At 44.5% G+C, this 19,314-nt stretch overlaps 2 protein-coding genes across 2 annotated transcripts; one reads left to right on the plus strand and one right to left on the minus strand.

Annotated features, from left to right (window-relative positions):
• The first annotated feature begins 1,730 nt into the window (after nucleotides 1-1,730).
• LOC123456479 lies at nucleotides 1,731-5,868 on the plus strand. Its single transcript, XM_045139789.1, has 4 exons — nucleotides 1,731-1,794; nucleotides 2,639-2,736; nucleotides 3,470-4,485; nucleotides 5,649-5,868. The coding sequence occupies exons 1-4, from the start codon at nucleotides 1,731-1,733 to the stop codon at nucleotides 5,866-5,868; spliced, it is 1,398 nt and encodes a 465-aa protein (XP_044995724.1).
• Nucleotides 5,869-12,047: 6,179 nt separating this feature from the next.
• On the minus strand, nucleotides 12,048-18,251 carry LOC123456480 (basic salivary proline-rich protein 3-like). The gene is made up of 4 exons (XM_045139790.1): nucleotides 18,205-18,251; nucleotides 16,531-16,652; nucleotides 14,877-15,683; nucleotides 12,048-12,182 (listed from the first exon to the last, which is right to left on the minus strand). Exons 1-3 carry the CDS (start codon nucleotides 18,249-18,251, stop codon nucleotides 14,881-14,883), a joined length of 972 nt encoding a protein of 323 aa, XP_044995725.1. The 3' UTR covers nucleotides 12,048-12,182; nucleotides 14,877-14,880.
• Nucleotides 18,252-19,314: the final 1,063 nt, after the last annotated feature.

The following is a 19,314-nucleotide window of genomic DNA, read 5'->3' on the forward strand; positions in this document are numbered from 1 at the left end:
CCTTACCTTGTGTCTTTCACGCCTGCAAAACCAGTACCTCCTGGGGGATGCTTCCAAGTTCTGTGGACCAGTGGGGAAGCATCCTGGCCCCGTCAACTGAAGATACAGTTGTTTTTACCTAAGACTATTGATTTTGAGCAGGGAATCCCCCTCAACAGCATCCTGAGTTCAGGTTCTTTTTCTTTCAAAGGCATTGGCATCCTCAGGGAAGGGCAAGAATGTAGTCAGACCCTGGGCTGTAATATCATACAAATTGGTTCTCGCCAAATATTTGGTAAGTCCTTGTTCCTCTTGGAAACATCATGAACCAGATTTTCATTGCTTATATTTCTCTCAGCATTCTTCCTTTCTAAGCTCCCTCAAGACTGATGCATTAAGCTCTCCTTAAAACATTCAAGGACTGGGATGGAGAGATGGTTTAATGGTTGAAGTGCTTGCCTGCAAAACCAAAGGGGCCAGGTTCAGTTCCCCAGGACCCACGCAAAGCCAGATGCACAAGGTGGCACATGTGTCTGGAGTTCTTTTGCAGTAGCTACATGCCCTGGTGGACCAATTTTCTCGCTCTCTCTCTTCTCTCTTCTCCTCTCTCTCCTTGCAAATAAATCCTGCTGCTCAGGATGTCCCTTCACTTCAAAAGGGAGTAAGATGTCAATGGACGTGACCTGTTGAAAGGAAGAGCAGATCGCCTTGTTCATCTCCACAGCTGTGGCCCATCAGCCTTCAGTGGCAGTGAGTAAAAATGTTGTCTAGGCAATCTGCCATAGGCCTTCAGTCCCAGAACTAAGGAGGCAGAGGTAGGAGGATTATCATGAATTTGAGGCTACCCTGAGACTACATAGTGAATTCCAGGTCATCCTGGGCTAGAATGAAACTCTACCTTGTAAAACCAATATATGTGTGCAAGTGTGTGTTTGTGTGTGTGTTTTCTAAGGAAATGGGGACCAGATCCATTTTTATAGGCATAGGACATTCTACAAAAGGGAAAATTCCTACAAGAAGTCTAAAGACATAAAACAGCATACTTAGCAAAGAATCACGCACTTAAGTTGCAGATGTGTGGCTGTCCCATGGCGGTTGCTGTGGCCACTTCTAGCAGGGTAGTAATTGTTGTGACTTAGGGCCTGTGGTCCTAAGAAGCCATGCATCTGTTAGTGGGAAAAATCAAGAGAAAGTTGTACCAGCAGAAAGCCATTCTCTTTTTTGTTATATCCAAACAGGTGAGGGGTTCCAAGACTTGAACAGAAGTAACCTCAATCCCATTATTCTTGGCTAAATATCATACACATTGGGACACACAGGAGTGATCAAAGTTGAAATGTAACAGTGATTAGAGGTATTCGCCATGTTCAGTTTTGTCTGTAGGCCACTGCTGATCAACACAAACACATGTGTGCACACATCATGCACACACCTCCCTCCACGCACAAGGCTTCAGAGAGATGACTGTACTTGGATATCCAAGCTGACGCCTTGCATCTTGTTCCTTTCAAATTTTGTCCAAGTCACATGCTGTCATGTTCAGAAAGGTAACATTGACCACTTCTTCTCTACCCTATCCTGCTGGGCAGACATCCCAGAAAGAAGTCAGGGATGCAAGATATCCTGCTTTGTCGAGTGTGAGATCACACTGAGAAGCTCAAAGGCGCCCATTCTTCTGCTCCTCCTTATAAAGGCAGCTGCCTTGCTTTCCCCGGCACAGACTCGGGAGCGACTCCAGAGCCTCCGCCAAGATGCTGGTGGTCCTGCTCGCAGCGGCCTTGCTGGCCCTGAGCTCCGCCTGGAGCCCACGTGAAGGTATGAGAACATAGGAATGAGCACCCTTCCCCTGCTTGAGACTGGGACACCACACCGCAGATGCGCATAGGGGAAGAAGGGAAGGATGAGAAACGAAGGGGCTTCAAAGTTTGAAGACAAGGGTGAGGCAGCTGTGCCATCATTCCATATCAAGGCTAGACTTTTGAATATTCGGTCTGAGTTTTAATAAAGAACTTCGACTACAAGAGGCAAAACGCAAGAACTCCATTTGTAGGTGCATCTTTCTGCACTGTGAAGGATGATGCATGCTTATGGGAGGTGGTCAGAGAGGCGTCCAGTTTTGAAGACATTAGAGTAGGTGGACGGGATGTGTCACGTTGCTGCTCAGTGGATGCAGGGAAGATGGAGAGAAAAACACAGCAAGGCCAATTCAGTGATGGCAAATGTGATCATTAATTTGAAACTCTCTACCTGGAGACATCAATTTTCACATTTGTCTCTTACCCTCATTCAAAATCCCAGTGTGTTATCAGGGACACAAGTAACATTTAATGCAAATGTGTATCCCTGTTTTCTTTCTCTGGGGAGGCATGGAAATATAGAAAAGAATTCAGCAAATAGGGGAGGCAGAAGAACATGTAAATGTTATACTGAAATTGTAGAGGACTTAGGACCCATTAGTAGTGCAAATACAGGGAATGGAGGGAGAACAAAAGGCATTTAGATTTTGAGGTACTAGCCAAAACACAGTCATCTATAAATACAATCTGTAAGGTCACTTAAACATTGCCTCATCCTCAATTTCCTTTAGTCGGGATTTTTTTTTTTTTTTTTTTTACTTTGAGCTCTATAATGTCTTAAAGTCATTTTTTCCTATTTTTAGCATTTAATTGTGTCAGGTGCCCTAAAGTTACAAACATTCCCATCCTTAATACTGGGTACGTTAAGCAGGGGAGGACTAACAGTGTGAACAACCAAGAGGTCTGGCTTCACTGAGAAAAGTAGTTTGCCAGCTCCACCATATAGAAGTGACTGCTGAGAGAATGTGAGAATGCAGCTTCCCAACGCTGACCCTGTGTGGTGCTGAGAATCCCTCAACAGAACCAGCATGTGTAAAAGGCACCGATGCATCACTGTCCCTTTTCTCTGTAACCATGTCCTCAGAAGAGATCCCATAACTTATAAAGACCTGTCACATTTATTCAGTGAATCTTACTGGAACGACCTCTTTTGTCTATTCTTTCCTGGTTAATACTCTTAAACTAGGCCCAGGGAAGGAGCAGGTTGCTTCTGTTTCAACATAGCATGGGGGGTCTCGATTTGGACTCAGAAAACTGATGGTGTGCCAAAGGATAACTGACAGCATAACTGACATTTGCAATTCAATTTTTCGTGTCATTTAATATAAGAAAATATATTCGGTGTATTCTGAGTTTCAAAGACTTCAAAGGTTTGCCCTGAGAGTTGATACATGTGATCTCTGACATCATCAGGAGTTGGTGGGTGAAGAACGGCTCTTCAAAGGAGGTCTCATTGAGGAAATGGGGGAGGTTGTAGGCAAATGACAGGATCCAGGAAAAGGCAGTGTATAATAAGTTTATTGAGTTTCAAGGGAAAGATAGTCTATTATCACTGAGCTCATATACCATTATTTCACTCCACACAGAATTTGAAAGCACATTCCAAGACCTAAATCAGAGACCACCCATTTCAGGATTCCCACAAAGACCACCTCATCATGGGAACCCAGGTAATGGCCCTCACCAAGGCCCACCCCAGCAGGGAGGCCAGCAGCAAGGACCCCAACCTCCTCGTCCTGGAAACCAGCAAGGCCCACCCCAGCAGGGAGGCCCTCAGCAGGGAGGCCCCCAACCTCCTCATCCTGGAAACCAGCAAGGCCCACCCCAGCAGGGAGGCCCGCAACAGGGACCCCAACCTCCTCGTCCTGGAAACCAGCAAGGCCCTCCCCAGCACGGAGGCCCACAGCAGAGACCCCAACCTCCTCGTCCTGGAAACCAGCAAGGTCCACCCCAGCAAGGAGGCCCACAGCAGAGACCCCAACCTCCTCGTCCTGGAAACCAGCAAGGTCCACCCCAGCACGGAGGCCCGCAGCAGAGACCCCAACCTCCTCGTCCTGGAAACCAGCAAGGCCCACCCCAGCAGGGAGGCCCGCAGCAGGGACCCCAACCTCCTCGTCCTGGAAACCAGCAAGGCCCACCCCAGCAGGGAGGCCCGCAGCAGGGACCCCAACCTCCTCGTCCTGGAAACCAGCAAGGCCCACCCCAGCAGGGAGGTCCGCAGCAGGGACCCCAACCTCCTCGTCCTGGAAACCAGCAAGGCCCACCCCAGCAGGGAGGCCCGCAGCAGGGACCCCAACCTCCTCGTCCTGGAAACCAGCAAGGCCCACCCCAGCAGGGAGGCCCGCAGCAGGGACCCCAACCTCCTCGTCCTGGAAACCAGCAAGGCCCACCCCAGCAGGGAGGCCCGCAGCAGGGACCCCAACCTCCTCGTCCTGGAAACCAGCAAGGCCCACCCCAGCAGGGAGGCCCGCAGCAGGGACTCCAACCTCCTCGTCCTGGAAACCAGCAAGGCCCACCCCAGCAGGGAGGCCCGCAGCAGGGACCCCAACCTCCTCGTCCTGGAAACCAGCAAGGCCCACCCCAGCAGGGAGGCCCGCAGCAGGGACCTCCACAAGGGCAAACTCCTCAGTAATCTCCGACACAATGACAGGTTTGATTCAAATTTATTTCTCATAAATATTCCTATCTCCTACAACTCTCCAATGATGATAGTCCAGTGAATCAACTGGAACCATGTTGAAATGGTGGGCCCCCATTTCAATCCTTTCTCTCAGATATCATAGAGTTGTGTAGGAAATTTTATTTGCCCAGGTGGTTTTATAACTCTCCAAAGTAATTCTGCATTGAGCAACACTGCCTCCAAATTTTATTTTTATTGTTTGTGTGTTTTCTTTAGATTGTGATTGTCCATGATTCCACTGTATGGCTCTGCTATGACTTCTCTAAGCAACACCTGGACAATTAAGCTTTATCAGTTTTTCATTATCACAGGGCATGTTTCCATAACCGTCTCCATATCCTTGTACATTTTTACTTGCAACTTTTAGTGCTGGTAGGTGGCATAGAGGCAGAGTGTTTGTTAGCAAGCCTGAAGGTAATGGATTCGATCTCCAGCTCCCCAAACAAAAAGAAATCACTATGTCATTCATCTTATTAGCCACCATTTAGACCACATTACCTTTCACAAGAATCTCTAGCCAATTTTGACACCAAATGGGCATTTTTTTTCCCTCTCCTCAATCATGGAAGTAATAAAGATGAACTAGCTAGTATTGAGCAGTGAGTGAGAGAAGAAAGAACAGAAGACAGGAGAAAGGCTCTCATTTCAGCCATTCCCCTGGTTAGGATTGGAGGTCATAAATGGAGAGTAAAAGATATCAGCGGGAGAGATACGATAGCAAAAGGAAGAAATGAGCCGGGTGCGGTGGCGCATGCCTTTAATCCCAGCACTTGGGGGGCAAGATTTAGGAGGATCGCCGTGAGTTCGAGGCCACCCTAAGACTACAGACTACTCTAGCCTGGGTTAGAGTGCGACCCTACCTGGAGGAAAAAAAAAAAAAAAAAAGAGCAAAAGAAAGAAGTGTTTAAGGTGTTTTCTGAGAATGGACAGAGGGTGACTTTTTTCCAGTCATTTGTTTGCCATTCTTTTCACTTTTTTTATGGGTCCTATGGTTCTTGACATAGCCATTGTGAAGAGCCATCGTGCTGGGTGGGTGTGCACACTCAGTGTGCAAATGGGCTTGCAATGAAGTGAGAAATTGCTTTGTGACCACTGGCAACAATCTTATATCCTACTTCAAATCTGGCCTTCAGAAATCCTCAGAGTTTTGCAAGATCCAGCTCAAGTAGCAGCACAGGTCCAGGGCAGAGTATCACAGCGGGGAGTGAGCAGAAAGAAGACGGGAGGAGAGGAAAGGGAGGAGAGAGGAGCTACTCGATGCCTCACCTCAGTGGTTACAAGGGATTTGAAACCCCTGCCCTGGCTGCTCATCCTTTTAACCTTTGTTATTTGTTTATTTCAGAAAATACATAAGAAGATAACTTCCCTCAGAAAGTCAGGCCACTGGAATGATGTGGTCACAACTGTATCTCCACCTCTTTCAATAAAGTCAATCCCACGCAAGTGCTGGTCGTTGCGCTTCCTTCCCAGTGTGCGTGAATGAAATTTCAGGGATTTAGAAATAACGTAAAAATATCAGGAATCATTTTCATGGATGTTTCCAGCAAGTTTACCTCCTCCTTTATCCACTTGCCTTGTCCCAGTTAAAAGTGTTATATTTATTCCTGGTCTTCATTGAACTCAGTAACACCACTGCATTTTTTTAAATGAGTTATTTTACTCTGACAACATCTCCAGGGAAATAGCGATAGATACTAAGGACAATCATAACTCATGAAAGCAGAAATCCAAAGTTTGTAGAGAACTCTGCAATAATGTACGCTCACAACATACCTGCCAAACTCAGGGAACATTCCTGAAAAGGGTGCATAATGATTGTAAGAACCATAGGGTAAAAAGTATGCTAAAGCATCATCCCCCACTCCTGGCCACAGAGAATGACTGATTCAATCACAATCCCATGGGAAATATCACTAACCCTCTCTCAGGAAGTCCCTCAGTGGAAAGGGGCTGGGAAAAGGGAATGTAAAAGGATAACATGAGGGAAAAGTGATCAACACTTGTTTTGTTTACACAGTAATGTTCAGAATCAATTTAAAATAATGTTATAAAAAGCTGGGCATGGTGGCACATGCCTTTAATCCCAGAATTCGGGAGGCAGAGGTAAGAAGATCGTTGGGAGTTCGAGGCCACCCTGAGACTACATAGTGAATTCCAGGTCAGCCTGGGATAGAGTGAGACCCTACCTTGAAAAAAAAATTAATGTCATAAAAAGGAAAACCGATAGAAACAGCCTGTACCTTGGACCAAAGCAGGCATGTGGTCACATGCAGACTTGGGAGATGGAACAGCCAGCCTCAGAAAGGTTTGAATCAAAAACATTTTCTAATATAGATTACTAGCTTGCCCAGGTGAACAGCTGCCAACTTGCTAAATATGCTGACTACCTTAAACTAGCAGAGGTCCAAGCTAAGGAAGGAAGGGGGAAAAAAATTTAAATGTTGAATCTGAAAAAAAAAAGTTTTTAAACTTTTATTTCTATTTCAAAAACTCAGATACATCCTCTTAGGTTTATTCACCACTTATATCTGGGTTTTCCAACTTTATTTGGGAAAATTCACTTAAAATTTTTTTCAAACAATTGTATGGTTCTGTGATTTACATGTTTTCTTTTTCATTTTCATTTCAAAATTTAGAAACATTGCATTTCCAGGTTTCCATAGGATACCTGAAGTGCTTTCTTTCTATGATTTATGTTGTTATACATAGGACTCATCTGCTCCTTCCTTTAATGGAAGATTGAAATGTGTAAGGTTAGCCATCTGAGCTCTCCCTTTCTTATCATTTCAAGCCCCATAGAGGGCTTGTGTGGTTACTCTTTGCAGTGTAGGTTTTGCGACAATTTATAAAAGAAATTTCAGTGCTGGAGAGATGGCTTTGTGGTTAAGGAAATTGTCTGTGAAGTCTAAGGCCCTGGGTTCAACTCCATAGTTCATATGTATGCCAGATGCACAAAGTGGTGCATGCATCTGGAATTCATTTGCAGTGGCTAGAGGCCCTGGCTCTTCCATTCATTCTCTCTTAATCTCTCCCTCTATCTCTTTCTCTCACTCTGATAAATAAATAAATATAAATAAAAATTTAAAAGTACATTGGTGTGTGGCAGGGAGGGTCATGTGACCTAAAATCCTAAAGATAGTCTCGTTGTCGACAGTGGATGATGGGGACCTATGCTTTGCACATGAGTGTTGTCCCTACTCTTTCCAGAAGAGGTGCAGAGAATATTGTAGGACGGTCTGCTAAGTAATGTTACAGATTGTGTGCACTTTAAAGGATGACTAGCCTGGTGGTTTTTCCCATGCCATAATTACAGATATATTATGAAAAGGGAATGTATAAGCACTAGGCCATCATTAACTAGCAATATAAAAATGGCACAGTTCTCCGTGGGTTTATAGTCTTCGTAGGAGGCAGATGGTAGGTGCATTTCCCCCCAGATCCCTCTGTTTACTGCCATGGCATTCTGGAAAAGGGGACCTGGGAATGTGTAGTCCTGGCTAGGTGGCTTGTCATGGTAGAGACCCTCAGGTGGTAAAGAAAGGTCATAGTGAAGGAGCAGAGGAGAGAATCAGAAAGACTTGGTGACATTGTATAGACCCATACGACAGTCCAGGTGGAAGTCAGCCTCATATTTGGCTTGGTGGGTCCTGAAACAGAGTACATGATCCGCTAAATATCACTTAAGTAATGCTCTTTCTGTGACCTTCTCTGGTGTCAGCAACGTGTGAAAGAGATTAGTGCATCCTGAAAGCAAAGAGGTCGCCTGTGAACTTACAGGACGCCACCCAAACAGGGTGTGGAAGAACTGAAAGACCCGATGATCACCAGCGACAAAGGGCAAGATGGCACAATTACTCAGACTGAAGCAGGCCCTTGGGCACCAGTAGGTGCCTCTCCTTCCCTCTCTTCCCCTCCTCTCTATAGTCATTTAACTCCTGGAATGTGGACCTTGCATTTAATTCCATGGATACATTTCATGAATTCCACATTCCACTTCCTGTTCACTATTCCTTAGTCTACTAGAAATGGCAAAATAAGTTCACAGAAGGGTAAAGTTGCTAGCAAAATGTATTTTATGCAGATGCAGGTGGCAGAAGGAAGAACTTCCTAGAAAGCCTGTCTCCCTGGCTTACAGAGTGTGAGCCCCTGCCAGAGTCCTCGGTTCACTTGAGTCCCCATGTTACTCTGTGACACAAAGATCTCTCCCTGTGACGACCACAGGCAGACTCAATTGCTCCTGCCATTTTATCTTAAAAATCTTCCTCAGGATCCAGTCACTAAAGACATATTCTGAGCTAATGTGGGCTAGGACTTCAAGATATAAAACTCAGAAGTTGAGGACAATATACAGCTCCTAGCATCTCCCAATACTTGGTTAATGATAGTCATTTCATGCCATTGTTCAAAACATAAAAGTAGCAAGTTTGTTTTCTAACTCCCATAAGCACAGCCCACTAGCGAGTCCATCTGGGTCAATCGTGAAAAATATATCTTAGATATGACCATATTCCTGATCTCTATCCTAGAGCCTGAGGCAGGACATGTTTCTCTCTCTCTCTATCTATTTCTATCTCTCTCTTTCTCTTGAATTATTAATATTATACAAACACATACTGGCTAGGACTGTGTATACTAAGAAACACACACTCAGCGCCCCAAAAAGTACACAATCACTCAACCTGAGGGATCTCATGAAGCTTAAAAGCTTTTGAAAAGACAAGCCTACAATAAACAGAGTCAACAGAATGGGAGAAAATCTTCACCAGGTATATCCCTGACAAAGGCCTAATATGTAAAATCTACAAAGAGCTCTGGAAACTAAACAATTAAAAAAAAAAATCAAACATTCAACTCTAAAATGGTACCTAGAACTGAATAGGGAATTCTCAATGGAAGAAATACAAATGCTTAATAATCACTTAAGGAAATGTTCAACGTACTTAACCATCAGGGAAATGCAGATTTGTTTTTATATTATTATTTTATTCATTAATTTGCAAAGAGAGAGAAAGAGAAAAGAGAGAAGGGGCACGCCAGGGCCTGTAGACACTGCAAATGAACTCCAGATGCATGTGCCACCTTGTGCATCTGGGCTACAAAGGTCCTGGGGAGGTGAACCTGGATCCTTTGGCTTCACAGGCAAATGCCTTAACTACTAAACCGTCTCTCCAGCCTGGAAATGCAGATTAAAGAACTATGACATTCCACTTTACTCCACTCAGGTTGGAAATTATTAAAAAATCAAATGTGAATAAATGTTGGCCAGGATATAGAGAAGGAGGATCCTTTTCACTGTGGGTGAGAGTGCAAACTTGTACAGACACTACAGAAATCAATATGGAGACTCCTGAAGAGGTGGTGCAAAGATTGTAAGAGCCACAGAGTGGAAGGAAATGTCCAGAGACACTGCCCTCCCCCATACACTTTACAATGACTGGCTTATACTCTCATATCTCATAAACCACAACCCTAGGGGGAGTACCAGCCACCCCACTGAGGATGGCCCACAGTGGAAAGAGGGCAGAGAGGAGGGAAACGATTGTACTAACACGTGATGTGTCCATACAAAGTTTCTATTTCCCATACAAAGGCTCCTGGTATCATTTTTTGCCTGCCCTTCATACAAAGATGCTGCTATCGACTAATTCCACTACTTATTGTCTTGAATTTTCTGTGAAATTACTTAAGCTTAGGTTGCAAGGTCCATCTTGTCCTAAGATCTTTCAGAGAAATGGCATAGACTGAGAAGGAAGAGGACTTTAGACACTCCATGAATAACTGTCATAGTAACCCTTGTTTCCGCTCAGAGATTGGAAACTCTTCTCATTTTGTGTATTTTGCTTGTTCATGAGATCATAAGATTTCCATATCTTGTGCCCCACAAGTAAACTTGTTTTGAGAATTTTCTAGAATATATGCTTAAACTGAATCCTAACCTTTACTTACAAAACAATTTTCCAAGTAATCTACACCTTACATTTATAGATAATAAGAAACTGTATTTCAGTTCTATTCTAAGTGGATGGAGGTGTTTGAATGAGGGTTCTTTAGAGGGACACATCAGTAGAATGCATGTCTAGGTATAGAAGAGAATTTATTAAATTTTCATAATATGTGATAAATTCAGGAAGCAGCCATGGAGAGATGGCTTAGCGACTAAGGCACTTGCTTGTGAAGCCTAAGGACCCAGGTTTGATTCTCCAGGTCCCATGAAAGCCAGATGTACAAGGTGGCACATGAGCTGGATTTCATTTGCAGTGGCTGCAGGCCCTGGCAAACCTATTCTCTCTCTCTCCCTCCCTCCCTCCCCCTCTCTCTTTATCTCTCTTCCTCTCTCTCTCTCGGTCTCAAATTATATATATGTGTGTGTATATATATATATATATATATATATATATATATATATATATATGTATTATATATGTGTACATATATATGCACACACATATATGTATTATATATGTATATATATAGTATATACATATATATACACATATATACATATATACATATATATGTATTATATATGTATATATATATATATATATACATATATATATATATATATGGTTGGAAAGAAAAAGGGATTCAGTGGAAGAAGGATTTAGGAAGGCATAAGGGAAGGTGGTGGGAGCTGATTGTGATAATGGTGTATTGCTTATATTTATGGAAGTTGTCAATAAAAAGTTTAAAATGTAATCATAAAAAAAAGAAGCAGCCACGTGGCCCAAACCCATGCTGACACTTCCAATAGCCCACTGAGGCCCATCTGTCTGTACCATTGCCTGTCAGGAGATTATTTCTCACTGTGCCAACTATCAGGAACTTTTGTTTTTGCACTAGAGAAGACACATTTCCACGTTTCCAGTGCTGCTGTCTTATCAGTTAGGAAGCTGATTCTTATTCCGAGTACACTCCCTGCTGTTTATTTTGATGAGTCTGAGCTGGCACATAGCCGCGGCCAAAAGGCTTTTCATTTTTCCTTTGTGGAAGGACTTTGAGTGGATTTCTTCACACGACAAACCAAGAACAAAACAGGATTAGGGCTGGATAGATGGCCTAGAGGTAAAGGTGTTTTCCTGAAAAGCCAAAGGACCCAGGTTCATAGGAGAAGCTACAGGTAGTGAAATTCATACCTCAGGAAGAGGGCTAATTGCTTTAGAAATTTTAAGGATCATTTCTTTGCATGCATATAGTCCTTATATCTCTAAAAATTAAAAAAATTAAATATTTATAAATTAATTGCATTAATCTCCTTTACTCTGTAAAACTCAGAAAAAATGGAAATAAGTCTTTCATATGATGGCTGGGTTGTGTGTGAAGAGGGGATGAAGCTTGCTAAAAGCATTTGTGTGTAGTGTCTTGGATGTTTTTATGTTGTGCCTGTGGCCCTCAAATTCTCCCCTGACCACCAACAAAGAAGACAACAGTAAGAAACTGCAGCTGCATGCTTTATTGTGATGCCGAGCATACTGTTCTGACTGCATTGTTGCAATAGGATAATACCCTTTGATCCATATTTTGAGGCAGGGGTTCATTAGGCAGCCTCAGGTACACCGCATTCGTGAGCCTTCTGCCGCAGCCTCTCAAGGGCTGACATCACAGAGAATCACCATCATGCCAGATCCAACGACAGGCTCTTCTGAAGGATACTGCCTTCACATTTTCTGTCCAAGACAAAAAAGCAAGGAACGTTATAGAGGTGAGTGGTAGAAGGTTTCTCAACCTCCCTGCTGTATCACTAACATGAGTCGCGTGAGGGCCCAACTTGGCTGCCAACTTCTTCTCTTGAGCCCATCTTCCTTCCTAAAGTTGCTCTGTTCACTCCTGTTAGGCACCTGCATAGCATATGCTCCAAACTATGATATGTATTAAGAGGAAATGATTGTTTTTAGGTGGTTGATATTTTAGTTGCTATTGAAATTGATAAAGATCATTGCACAATAATTCCAAAAGAGGTCATTTCAGGCTGGGCATGGTGGTGCATGCCTTTAATCCCAGCACTCAGGAGGCAGAGGTAGGAGGACTGCCGTGAGTTTGAGGCCACCCTCAGACTACATAGTGAATTCCAGGTCAGCCTGAACCAGAGTGAAACTCTACCTCAAAAAAAAAAAAAAAAAAAAAAAAAAGCAAAAAACAAAAAAAACAAAACAAAAAATAAAGGTCATTGCAAAGTATACTAATGACACCAGGAGTTGATTATAGAAATTACGGAACGTTTCCTTGACAGAACACTACACGGTGTCTATTGGACCTCCTGTTGCAGTGGTAGCGTGTCTGATTGCAAAGTTTTATACAAGAAAAAGAAGAATACAACAAATGGAGAAATCAGTGGTAATGAATAATCAGGCAGAAAAATTAGGAAATCATAGATAGAAGAAGGAAGAAAAGAAGATAAAATTCCCAGGCAAGAACTTTAAATCTTTCTGAGCTTAGGTAGAAATTTTCTAAAAAAAAAAAGGTACATGAGGGCTGAAGGGATGGCTTAGTGGTTAAGGTGTTTGCCTGCAAAGCCTAAGGACCCAGGTTCAATTCACCAGGATCCACATTAGCCAGATGCACAAGGGGGCACACACATCTGGAGTTCGTTTGCAGTGGCTGGAGGCCCTGGGGTACCCATTCTCTCTCTCTTTCTCTTTCTCTCTCTCTACCCCTCTTTCTCTGTCAAATAAATAAATAAATAAATAAGTTTATAAAAAAATGTTACTTAAAAATAAGAACAAAAGGTGCTCATGTAAATCATTGTATCAATGCAATATGATAAAAATGATGATGTTGGCAATGTTTCCAAGATGATGCTGAGTCATCCCAACAGGGGTTTCAGAGACTATGGAGGGGTGATGAAATACGCCTTTCTGATTTAGCCTCACATCATTCTTTTCTGCCAGATCATTTGTTAATTTGAGCAAGTATGTATTTCACAAAGCTAGATGAATGTCAGACAGGAAGATCATTTAGCAAGGACATTGAGCCGGAGTGTAGGACAAAACTGGCCTGAGAGCAGTGAGGGAGATTGTGAAGTGGGGAGTCACTCAGTCTGATCAAGGATGCCGAGGACACAGAGAGGCACAGGTCCCACAGGCCAGTGCAAGTGAGACACGGAAACACAGTCCTCTGAAAGCACACCTCGGAACAGTGGGTGTGGATACATGACTGAACAAGTGCAACAGTGACATGTCTGCTCTGGGGGAAACCAACTACTCTCTAATTGGACTGGAGGCCCACTCTATGGAAGGGAATACATGCCTGGCACTGAAAACATAATCAAAAGCCTATGTCAGGGGAAGTCATGAGTCTTAAGGGTATAAAGCCTGCTCTTTTCTGGATAAATGCATATATATTACTCTCACCAAATGGCTCTGAAAGCACTTCACTTAATGTTCATACTCATCTATTAATGCTACTCTCACTTCTGGTTAGAGAAGCTTCTCTTTTCAGATGCTGATGACCACTGGGGTGACCCAAAAGGCAACACAGAGCTGGAAGAAGGGATGGAGGAGTGTCCAGCCCTGAAGCATCTCACACCCTCCAAGGCTCAGGGTCCATTGCAGAAGCGGTGGCAGAAAGAATGTCAGAGCCAAAGGAAGGGTATCACTCCTTACATACAACTGTCCAGACAGAATTTGGCCTCGATATCCAAGACCTCACAGTGCCTAGCAATAACTACACAAGACCTTCATAATTGGAGAAAAAGATAATGACATCACATTAAAAGAGAGACTACCTTGGAAAGCTTCTTAAAGTGTCTTGTCAGGTGTGGTGGCACACACCTTTAATCCCAGCACTAGGGAGGCAGAGGAAGGAGGATCACCATGAGCTAGAGGCCACCCTGAGATTATATAGTAAATTCCAGGTCAGCCTGGGCTAGACTAAACCCTACCTAGAGAAAAAAAAGAAAAGAAAAAAAAGTTTCTTATTTCCAACCCCATAACAGATGAATAAAGTGCTTAGAAATGCATTCCGTGACATTGTACATAGTTCAGTTTTGGGCACTTTAAACTTTAGGTAAGTATAAGAATTAGAACTTATGCAAACCAGATGTGGTGGTGCACACCTTTTATCCCAGAACTCAGGAGGCAGAGGAAGGATGATTGCCATGTGCTCGAGGCCACCCTGAGATTACATAGTGAATTCCACATTAGCCTGAGCTAGAGCAAGACCCTAATTCGAAAAACAACAACAACAAAAAAGAAGCAGGAAAAGAACTTGTGCTAAAATGTGAACCCTAACCCTACTTGTCCCTGAATTGAATTTACTGGGAAATTTGGCCTTGTAGAGGCTTTTATGGTATACCCCTTACGAAAATGGAAGGGGTCCCAGGGACCACACAGCATGGAATTAGAAAGCTTGTGTCTCATTACCTCTTTATTGGGGTTTGGGGCGAGGAGGACGAGACTGTGTCTGGTTGCCTCCTTGATGTGGTGGTCTTTGCTGGTGGTCGGGGTGAGGAGGACGAGACTGTGTCTGGTTCCCTCCTTGATGTGGTGGTCTTTGCTGGTGGTCGGGGTGAGGAGGACGAGACTGTGTCTGGTTCCCTCCTTGATGTGGTGGTCTTTGCTGGTGGTCGGGGCGAGGAGGACGAGACTGTGTCTGGTTGCCTCCTTGATGTGGTGGTCTTTGCTGGTGGTCGGGGCGAGGAGGACGAGACTGTGTCTGGTTCCCTCCATGATGTGGTGGTCTTTGCTGGTGGTCGGGGCGAGGAGGACGAGACTGTGTCTGGTTCCCTCCATGATGTGGTGGTCTTTGCTGGTGGTCGGGGCGAGGAGGACGAGACTGTGTCTGGTTGCCTCCTTGATGTGGTGGTCTTTGCTGGTGGTCGGGGCGAGGAGGACGAGACTGTGTCTGGTTGCCTCCTTGATGTGGTGGTCTTTGCTGGTGGTCGGGGCGAGGAGGACGAGACTGTGTCTGGTTGCCTCCTTGATGTGGTGGTCTTTGCTGGTGGTCGGGGCGAGGAGGACGAGACTGTGTCTGGTTGCCTCCATGATGTGGTGGTCTTTGCTGGTGGTCAGGGCGAGGAGGACGAGACTGTGTCTGGTTGTTTTCTGCTTGTGGTGGTCTTGTAGGAAAACCCTCTTCAGTTTCATTACCCAAAGGGGGTCTGGGTGGGTGTCCCCCAAGAGGTGGTCTCTGAAATTGCTGAATGAAGGTTTCACTGGAATCCTCAGCCTCTGTTGAGTACGGCATAGAAGACGTGAGCACCCTGGGCTTTTCCCTTTTCACCTCTCTGACCTTACCGTATTCCTCTTCTCTCAGAACTACCTTTCAGCTGCTGGCCTCAGGCATGCCCACCTTCTGTTCATGGGAAACTCTTACTCTATACGGATGATGTGGAATTCCTCCTCTTTAAGCTCTTGGAATGAGTGTTGTTCCTTTAGTTTGTCAATAAAGGAGAGCTTAGATGACTTACAGTTTCCAAAGAATGTCTGCCTTTAAAGGCAGACGAAGGGCTATTGAAAAGGAAGGTTCTCAAAAGAAGGAGAGCAGGGGAAGAGAGGAAGAAAAGAGGATAATGAAATGGAAATATGATCAAATCACAAAATATGTTCGTATACTAAATTTCTCAATAAAAACAGATGGAAAGGAGCTGGAAAGATGGCTCAGCAGTTAAGGTGCTTGCCTGCAAAGCCAAAGGACCCAAGTTCAGTTCTCCAGTACCCATGTAAAACCAGATGCACAAGGTGGTACATGAATCCGAAGTTTGTTTGCAGTGGCTAGAGGCTCTGGCACACGCATTCTCTCTATCTGCTGTTTTCTTTCTCACACACTCTCTTTCAAATACATAAATTAAAAGGACAGAAGAGACGCAGAGTGGGACAAAGTAATGACATGCTGCCTAAGAGGCCAAGTCTTCCCTCAGAGCTGTGCAGTTCTTCAAGGACCTATCTTTGTCCTCATAACTCTGAAACTTTACCTTTCTTCTCATCCCATTCCCTCCCTTCTCCCACGCTGCTCTGCACTATGGTCCCCTAGGCTCCAAGCACCAGCCCTCTCCCCATCCCCAGGCTTGGTTTATACCATTGCCTGAGTAGTGAGCTGAGCTCACGGCCAGCAAGGCCGCTGCCAGCAGGACCACCAGCATCTTGCAGGAGGCTCCGGAGTTGCTCTCAAGACTGGGATCGAGGATAGGAAGCAGCTCCCTTTTTAAAGAGGAGCTTAACAATGGTGCCATTGAGCTCCTGCTGGATGGTGTCACCTCTGGCCAAAGGGATACCTTGCATCCTTTATTTCTCTTGGTACTTAGCCCAGCAAGACAGGCTGGTTGTCACTGCGTGATTTGTAAGGGGTGAAATGTGTGCCTTGTTCAGCAGTGTTCAAGGAATAACGTTAAGAAATTGCTGTTGGGGGACACATTCAGGGTGATTGGACTTCTGAAGGTAACAAAGGCAGGGAAGTTTGCACTTGCTAGAAGTGAAAGATCATCTGACTTCTTATCTCTTGCCTAGTTCCCTAGACCTATTTCACCACAAACAGATGTCCACCTGGGAGGGAGGTCTGTCACAGGAAACATTGTGGTCCATCAGGTTCAGCCCCAGGAATGTGGTGGGTCCAGGGCTAGCCTCTTCCTGAAATACCTTTGCAAGGGGAGGGCAGGCTCTCTGACCACTTGGAATTTCCAGCTGTGAGTGAGTTTTTCCCTTGACTAGGCCTGGGCTGGGTTGGCCAAGGCCCAAGCCCAGGTGGGAGGGCCCGCTAGACCTTAATTTCCTCTGGGTTCCTTTATCTCCTCCACTACCCACATGGCAGAAGCTTCTTGAACTTTCTTTTCTCTTTTTCTTTCAATAGTTTTGATTTTTTTTTTCCCAGGCCCTTCACATGGGAAAGGAGTTATTTTCTTTTGTTCTCCTAAATGAGATTTGTCACTACTAATTCTCTTACCAAAGTGGGGCCTGACCTTGAACTCTAATGAAAAGTCCTGGACATTTGTACCTCATTTTCTAGTCAGAGAGAGAGTCTTCATGCCAACTTTGCTTCCCAACGTGGTGAGGAGTGGTGGCAGATGCCTCTGAACCACCTCACTAAGGCGATTCCAGCAGCTCACATGGAAGGCACTGGGTTGAGGACTGATCAGCAAGAGGCTTTCACAGAGGCAGGCCTGTTGCTTATTAAGTCAAGGGCTTGGGCTAATTCTTCCTCCATCTTTTAAGCAGAAACTGTTACTTCTGATGTGCTTAGATTTGGAGAGAGTGTATGTGATTTGCTACTTACTTATAAACCACTAGACTTCCATCAATTTAGCTAATATGCTGAGGATTAAAAAATCAAGAAGCTTTGTTTTAATGTGAAGGATATGTGTGTGTGTGTAAGAAAGAAAGAGAGAGAGAGAGAGGGAGAGAGAGATTTAGGGGATATGATTTGTGTGTGTGTGTGTGCAATTTGGGTGTGTGTGCAATTTGGGTGTGTGTGCATGTGACTTGGATGTGTGTGTATGTGATGTGTGTGTGTGTTAGATTTGCTTGTGTGTGACTTGGGTGAGGCGGGGTCTCTTGCTGCTCATGGCTGTGTTTGTTAGGCTTGCTGGCTCACAAGCCTCCTGGCCGTTCTCCAGGGTCTGGTTCCCATCCCACCCTAGCTGCACTGGGATCACAGACACAAGCACCGCAGCATCAGATATTAACAGCAGATTTTGGAATCCAAACTCAGCTATTCATACATGAATGGCAAGCACTTTACTGAACCATCTCTCCTCACAAATCAAGAAGCTTTCGAAGTTTTACAAGCCAGGAATTCTGTCCCATTGCGACACTTAAAAAGCCCACGTCTGAGTAGCCTAAACTCCTGCCCTGCTACCAGCAATGGGCAAGTGTCCTGAGGGCTGCCTTCACCATGGAAACCTGGGCTGCTTGCTCCCGGCTTTTCCTTGCTTAATGCCTCCCTCCATGACACACTTCCTTATCAGCTCTTTCTTAACTCGTGATTGTGTTGTGGGTTCCTAGGTGAAATTTTCTTTTTCATGCTTTGTTGATGAGGGAGAAGGTCAAGGAAAGATTCAAGACACGAAAGATTTGGCAGGATCTCTTCTGGAACCCACCAAGCAAAGGACAGGGCTGCCTTCCTTGTGCTGTGCAGCTTTACGGTGACCTTACAGTGTCTGTCTCCCCCCTCTGAACCTCATCCATGACTTTCATTTTCCCTCTGAAAGTCTACCACAAGCTACCTGGGCAGCACACATTTCCAGTTTCCTTACTATGTAGCATCTTCAGAAATCAAAAATATCCATAATTATAAACAGGAGGAACCCGCTGGTGAGATGGAAATTGAGATAAGGAGATTTAGAAGCTATTGTCCCAAATTTCTGTCCTATATGGAATAGACTTTTGTATTGTTCATGCCCTGTACTGTACAGTTGCTTGTGCTGGCTATATCTAATACTGTAGATTTTTAAAAATTGTTTCCAGGCATGATCTGTACTGTACCATGTTCCTTCATGCTGATGTACAAGTTACATGATGTAACACTTATAAATTGCACAGTGACAACCTCCTCCCCATCCCATCGTACTGGGCTAGCATCCCAAAGAGGAACAAGGGATGCAGGGGATCCTGGTGTGTCAGGAGTGAGATCAACCATCAAGGAGCTCAAAGGTGCATTCTTCTGCTCCCCTTTATGAAAATAAATTTCTTTCCCACACATTGCACATGGAGAAGGTCAAGGAAAGAATCAAGGCATGAGAGACTTGGCAGAATCTGTTCTGGAACCCATAAAGTGCCAAGGACAAGTCTAATTTCCTTGTGGTCTGCAGCTTTCTCAGACTCCACATAATGTCTGGGTTCCCCCCTCTGCTCTTTATCCGTGACTTTC

Source organism: Jaculus jaculus, chromosome 23, assembly GCF_020740685.1.
Source record: "Jaculus jaculus isolate mJacJac1 chromosome 23, mJacJac1.mat.Y.cur, whole genome shotgun sequence".
NCBI lineage: Eukaryota > Metazoa > Chordata > Mammalia > Rodentia > Dipodidae > Jaculus > Jaculus jaculus.